Consider the following 7,479-nt stretch of genomic DNA (forward strand, 5'->3'; position numbering starts at 1 on the left):
CCGCACTCATTGGATACTATTTAGACATGGGACGAACACTATTGTGTTCAAGACAATCTCTACATTTTGTAGATATGCCAAATGAGTAAATTTAGACACTTTCCATAAATAGCATTTAGGATTGGAATGAGACTAACACAAAGGGCATGATAGCAAGGGTGTTTAGCAGACACGGTAAATTATTATTCAATGATATTAAGAGACCAAGCTTAATATTGCGGGGGTTCCCAACACTAGCAAGTGTAAGTTAACATCATGAGTTTCTCATCACCGTATCAAGTTTTCTTGACTAAATGACAATTTAGGATTTCCTTCCTTAGTGCCCTTCCGGTCCAAGTGCACATGTGCTAACCAATTTCTCAACTAGCTTAGGTGGAGACTGATAAAGGATCTAACAATGCCAACCTCTTGCCATCATAGCAGTAAGAAAAGAATGTCCATAAGGACTAGTTGACAAGTAACTTTCGATACTCAAAGTCACATTCGTGACAAATTGCTCAACTATAACCATATAGCATCAAGTAATTGCACTAACTGTTACTTCAAAGTAAAAAAAGGAGGAGGTTGTTACTTTGTCATAAAGATGAACAAAAAAGAAAAAGTAAAAGAGAAGAAATTAAAAAAGGTACAAAGAAAGTGAAATCTAAATGATGCAAAAACTAAATCTAAACCAAAAGCACAAATCCAAACATTTCTCATGGATAATCAAAGATGCCCCTCACATCCATCAATGTGAGTGCATGGAATATAGAACTGCAATATAAATATGAAATATATAAATTAGAAATATTAATTTATATACAGGAGTAAATGGTCCAGACTGAAACCAATCCAACAGCTATCAAAATCCCACTATGCTAATATTAACATATGACATTGTAGTTGTACACTTGGACTTTACAGTGTGAAATTTATATTAAAAGTTAATTTTTAAACTTTTAAAATATTTGATCTCTTCAACATTTTTAATTAGTATAAGGAGTAATAATTTAATGGCAAAATATATATTTAAAAAATATAATGCCATAAAAGCTTAGGCTTGACATTTTTATGATTGTATAAGTTAGTTAAACTTGAAATATTCTTAGAAAAATACTAAGATCCTCCTATAAGTACTATAATTATTGCTACACTTTAAATTCCTTATTCATAAAAACTAAAACCATCTTGTTTTGTTTATAAACAATTGTTCTTGATAGGTTTATGTATCCATTTAATTTATAATAACAGCAAAGAGAAAAATATAGTAATTTCATCCTATCCACAAATTTATGCTTAAATATGTAATCATTTAACTTTAGAACATTATGGTTTTCAAAATCTTCCAGATATCTATTTTTATTTATTTAATTGTTTTAAATAAGCCAACTGAGGATTCAATGTTTATATTGATGACCTTTTAGCTCATGGATATATAGATTTCTATATATATATAAGTGGAAATACACTTGAGAAGAGGAAATCTTTCTGATATATAATTATTTTTTGCATGTAATCTAATGGTTTACACTCACCATATAACTATAGCTCAAAACTTGTGATTTTTCATGAATATAATAAAAATTGTAACTAAATAATCTATTATTCTTTTATATACTAACTCCTTTAGCAGAGTTAGGATCCCAGCTAGTAGATAGAACTAAATAAGTTAAATATATTTTTGAAGGTATATTCTAGAATATTTGAGTTTGTAAAGCATTCTCCAAAAATCATATTATATCAAATGAAATTATTTGTAAATAGTAAGTGACTTGAAAGATGATCTATAAAATAGAAGGAAAGAGCTTATAAATAAAAGTGCACTCTTTTTTTATAATCAGTTAAAAGTTTTTGGGTTCTTTAGATTTTTGATACCACATTTAACCTAATACTACTTAACGGTTTTGGGTTTCAAATTTAGATAGCATGCTTACGAAAAAACACATATTAAATGCTCTAAATTTGAAATAACACATACTCCATGCTTGCTTAACAAGTTTCAAGGGGGTATTTAGAACCATGCGTTACATTTAGCTTTGAGCACTAATGAGGATGTTACTTGAAAATTAGAGCTATAGCAGTATAATTTGGAGTGGCTAAAGAATTCACATAGCCTCATTATAGTAATAAGCCCACCAAACGTTCTCCTTGACTTGTTATAGTAGTAGGCTTGCCAAATGTTCTCCTTTGCGCTCATTTCTTGAAGCATATGATGTGGTGTGGGATCTGATAGGAACATTTTCTTTACTCACTAATATGCCACAACTAAATAGCCATGGAACATGTCTAAATCCACCACTAGGTTCTGCAAGAGATTTGCCACTCAATATGGCATTTTTTTCATGTCATATAACCTTTTTGGTCATGACATTAAAACCAATGCCAAAAATTATTCAGAAGAGTCAAAGAATATGAAACTTCCAGAACTTCAAAAAAGTACTAAACGACCGATGGCACTCACGTCAGGGAGCCGTATCCCACACTGACACACAAATCTCCATGACTTCTATTGTCTTGCTTGACAAGGTTAATTGACTTGGTGAAGATGGAAATGGCGCAAGAACTGCTGGACGGACCGCTGCACAAGATCAAAGAAACCAGTAAGTATGATTTCCTCTTCAACACCCATCAGTGCCAGTACCTGCAAAGCCGATGCTCCGTGGTCGAAGAATACGTGCGGCTTTGGCAGAGCTGCTCTGAACTTGAGCAACTTCCCCTGGCCATGGAAGAGCTCCGTTGTATGCTAAGCAGAGCCTTGCAGCTTCTCAAGCAGTGCCAGCACGAGGAATGGCTGTACCATGCTGCAGTCCGGCTCACTGATTCCAGAGCCTTTGCGGAGATCTGCCTGAGTCTGAGTAGATTGACGGCCTTGGTCAATGCTCACGTGATGCATTGTGCCACGGATATTGGGAGCCCGGATGTGCAGTACCTCATGGCCATGCCTTACAAGCGCAAGCACATAGAGAACCTGCGTTCAGCGATGGAGGACCTGAGTCCCTGCGCATCAAGAGATAGAAAGGAGCTCTTCATGAGAGCAAATTCCATCACAGAAACTGACAACAGGTATGTTCTGGCACAGTACCTTGTTAAAAAGCTGATGTCAAGCAGAGGAGGAGCCGTTGCCACCATTCAGGCCCTCGAACTGAAAACTTTGATAGGTGCGGGTGCATTTGGTTCTGTGTACAAAGCTGAATGGGTAGGGGCACCAGTTGCTGTGAAAGAGTTTAGAAGCGGTGATGCTTCAGTTGACAAGGAGGTGAACATCCTGAAAGAACTTATTTTAGAACCGCACCCGAGCGTGCTCCAGATGATAGGATACTATCAGAAGGATGAGAAGGCTTACCTTGTCATGGAGCTGATGGAAAGGGACCTGACCAGTGTTATAAGGAAGGCTGAAGGCTCGCTGCAACTTTTAACTTCTGTAGACATTATGCTCCAGATCGCAAGCGGCATGAGCTACCTCCATCAAAGGAATGTGGTTCATCGAGACCTCAAGCCTTCGAATGTCCTCGTTAAGACATTAAAGAACCATGCCTGCATCACCTGTTTCGACGTGAGGTTAACAGACTTCGGAGTCTCAAAGTCGAACTTTATAAGCTTTGCACCGGACTTGTCTTACCAGAGGGGGACGATCCAATACATGGCTCCAGAGATGCTGAGGGGCCAGAAGTACTCCAGAGAGGTTGACGCATACAGCTTCGGAATTACTTGCTTCCAGATCTTGACTGGAACGCTGCCATTTCAGGACGATGGCAAGCAGCTGGTGGCAGATAAACTGGTCGAGACGATCGAAGATGGAAATAGGCCTGACCTTCCAACAGGCTGTCCACTGGAGCTGGTTGCTCTCCTCAACAGGTGCTGGAACAGGAATCCGAAAGATAGACCAACCTTCGAACATATATCCAGGATGCTGTGGTCGCTAAAAGAAAGGTTGCTTGGTGGCCACAACCTCGAATCCAGCTTCACAGGCAGTGAGATGTCCAGTTGCAACGCTGCGGAAGAGCTCACACTCGCTGCAGGAGATATGATCTGCCAGATTTCAGTTGCTGCTCCGTTCACAAATTTTCATCAGTGCTACTTCTTGCAGTCGCGGTGCAAGCAGATTTCCAGCTACCGCGAATTTCCGAATAAGCTGCACCTTCGTTCATGGTTTGCCGTTCAGATAAAGCTGGTGACTACCTTGAGAACTGCGTTGTCGCTGATAGAATCTTACAGTGAAGAGAGGTGGCTGCATACGGCGGTGCTGAAAGAGCATAACCCGAGGGCATTCAGAAAAGCTCTTGATGATATCAACAGATGTGAAACCACACTGAGAGCCATAAACCCTGGTAACCACAGCAATAACATAATGACGTTCCCTGCTGTTCCTGAGCAATATGTGGAAGATGATAAAAAGAGACTGGCAGAAAGCATTAAAGGCTTACTCGATGCATCGGACGGGGCGACAGTTAAGTTGGCAAAATATTTTGTTCAAAAGTCAGCTGCTGATTCGATTTTTCCGTGCATCAGTCCAGAGGAAATCGTACTGCTCGATTTGGTAGGAATGTCAAACCATGGGACGATGTTTAGAGGAAGATGGCTGGACGTACCTGTGATGGTGAAAGCCCTTGGAACAGGAAATGAAGCTGAAAAGCTCCTGAAGGAGCTTGACAAAGGGCACGCAGAACTTAGAAACAGGCCCCATCCAAATGTAACGCAAGTTATCGGCTACACAAGGCACGGGGAAGACCTGTTTGTGGTGACCGAGCAGGTCTCTGGAGGCCACTTCCGAGTGACAAAGTTCCCTCTTGTATTGACCATCGAGATCCTGCTTCAAGTTGCTCAAGGCGTGGCCTACTTGCACCAGCATAACTGCGAGCTCTCGGACTTGAATACGCTGCTGGTGGAATTTGAGAAAGGCCACTTCGACGAATTCACCGGTGGCATCACTGTCAAAGTTTCAGCTCGATCCAACTTCAGAAAACAAGATGGACAAAATAGCTTGAGTACCTTGGCTGGAAGGCTGAAGTATCCGTTCCACTTCCCCCATGCACCAGCGGCGGACTTCAGGAAGACCGATGCGTACAACTTTGGTATAGCCTGCGTAGAAATGATCACCGGGCAAACCATCGGGGAAGAAATACTGCTCTCTGGAAAACTACCGCAACTCCCTCACGATTGCACGGGAATCAAGGCTGTGATAGAGAAATGCCTGAGTTCGCAGCCTCCTGACTTCCATCAAATCGTGGAACTCCTGCAATCAGCTCAACTTAGAATGGAGTTTCCACCTACAAGCGACATAGACTACCGACGGATGCTTCTGGACTCCAGCGCTCAAATTGAACTCAAGCTCGACATAACGGGAGACGCAGTAATTGGTGGCAAGCTCATTGCTGTTGGAAACGTAGAAAATGTGGGTAACAGGCTCTACCAGTGGATCCGTCAGCACAAAGATGGAACTATAGAGCGGTTGCGGCCATTTCTCGTGACGGAGTTGGACTCTGGGACACTGGAGTATGATCTAACAGCCGACGACTTCAACAAGGCGATCTCACTCACTTACGTGGATATGAACGAAAAGATCGAAGTTTCCGGCAGAGAAACCACGAACAGTCGATGGGTTTCCTATAGTGACACTATGAAGCGGGCGCTAAAGATGATATGGGGTGCTGGCGAGGCCAAGTTCAGGGTTTTGCAGCTAAGGGAAGAAGAAGGGAGCAAGAAGAGCTACCTGGTGATTAGAAGGCCACATTGCATGCTGGAGTGGAAGCGCTACTACTTGAAAAAGATGGAGATCAAGATCGCGTTCACCTCCCCGGTGGCCGGCATCAAAATATCCAAGGAGAATCCACAAATTTGCCAGCTGATCGATAACGGTGGCGCGGAGGCCTGCAAGATCCGATTCAAGAATGCGTTTGAGAGAGATTTGGCAGTGCTTACCTTCCGGCATTTCTTGCACAGTGCCTGTGAGAAGGGGAAGTGCTCGCGACGATGATGACACCCAAAATGCTGTGAGTCAACGGCACATAGCTGAAACCATTGGTGATTTCTTAGTAACAATGAAGAACCCCATATTTACATAAGGGAAACGACTGCAAAGTTTAGAACTTGCAACCTTTAGTAACGCAGGTGGAAGGTGTAGTGTCACGAGCTTCTTAGTCTCAGGATGGGTAGTTCTAAAAATTATTTTCTTCGTTATGGGCAGCAGAAGACCTGAAATGATGGATGCATCAGTTTGGACCTAGCAAATAAGTCTTCTTTGGTTTGAATGGGGTGAAGCAGAAATATTATAATTAGTTTCCTTTCTAAGGGTGGGAGTTACTTTTGACCACATTTTTAAGGGGCCTAGCAATGTGAGGTGGTGCAAATAACTTTTCTGAAGGAAGTGGAGGAGAAGAAAATTTAATTTGGCACTGAAGTTATTAGAGCTAAAAAGACAAGTGGTGGAACTTATAAGAATATTCTTGGAATTGAAGAATTATTATTGCAATTGGGAGTGAAATAAGTAATTTATGATAGCAAGGGGAGGTACATCAACTAAGAGGGGAGGTGTATCTAAAGTGGGCAACCTTTATGCAAGCTTGCAAAATATATAAAAATAAAACACATGTATGCTAAAATTGTTGTAATACACATGAATGACTTGCAAAAAAATATTTTGAACACAACTATTTTTTTATGTATAGGCATGCATTAGTGCCTACTATATATGCATAACAAAATCTAGATCAGTGCCATATATATGATTTTTGACACTATATAAATTTTATATGTAAATTTTCACTCTATATCAAATTTTTAATATATCAGTAGAGTTTAAATTTTGGGTTAAAGCATGTAGTGCACAAATTTTTCACCCTCTACTCTATAGTGATTTACTATAAGATAATCATGGAGTGGAACCATAACTCTTGGATATGTGGCCAAGGGTAGCAAAGTAGAACTTGAGTGTTAAGGCTTTGAGTGACTAAATAAAGGGACAAAATTAAATTCCCAAACATACAGTCAATGAGTGAAGGAATTAGAGCATAGGATAATTCATGAATGTACAACCTAAGGAGCAAAAGGACAAGAGTACAGAGTGATATTGGAATAATTCAAAAATATTTAATATCCCAATAATAGGACCAACATGCAAAACAAAGCCAAATAGTGTCTAACATTATTTTAGTAAATTAATGGCCTACCATAAAAATATAAATACTCTACTACATAACATAGTATGGAACTTAGGCTTAAACCCAAGCTAGATATAAAACAAAAACAAATATATAAATGAGGGGCTTAGGTTGGTCAATTATGCTCAACTTACCTACTATCTCTACTATACATTTGAAACCCCCTACATCTTCGCCCTCTATAGAGGAACACACACTTTGGGCTTTCACCCTAGTCCAAGAAGTTAATCTCTAAAACAATCATGAAAACTTATTAAATATAGAATGTATTAAATTGAAAATTTGGATGCAAAAACAACACCATTGTATTTAGGATAATTTCTACATTCTGTAAATATGCCTA

At 39.9% G+C, this 7,479-nt stretch overlaps 1 protein-coding gene across 1 annotated transcript; it reads left to right on the forward strand.

The window, feature by feature from the left end:
• Positions 1 to 2,530: 2,530 nt before the first annotated feature.
• On the forward strand, positions 2,531 to 4,399 carry LOC112350967 (light-sensor Protein kinase-like; the record flags this gene model as incomplete). The annotated part of the gene is made up of 1 exon (XM_024688035.1): positions 2,531 to 4,399. A coding segment is annotated over exon 1 (1,869 nt), but the record flags the coding sequence as incomplete, so codon positions are not given.
• Positions 4,400 to 7,479: the final 3,080 nt, after the last annotated feature.

Source organism: Selaginella moellendorffii, unplaced genomic scaffold (assembly GCF_000143415.4).
Source record: "Selaginella moellendorffii unplaced genomic scaffold, v1.0 SELMOscaffold_56, whole genome shotgun sequence".
In the NCBI taxonomy this organism is placed as follows: domain Eukaryota; kingdom Viridiplantae; phylum Streptophyta; class Lycopodiopsida; order Selaginellales; family Selaginellaceae; genus Selaginella; species Selaginella moellendorffii.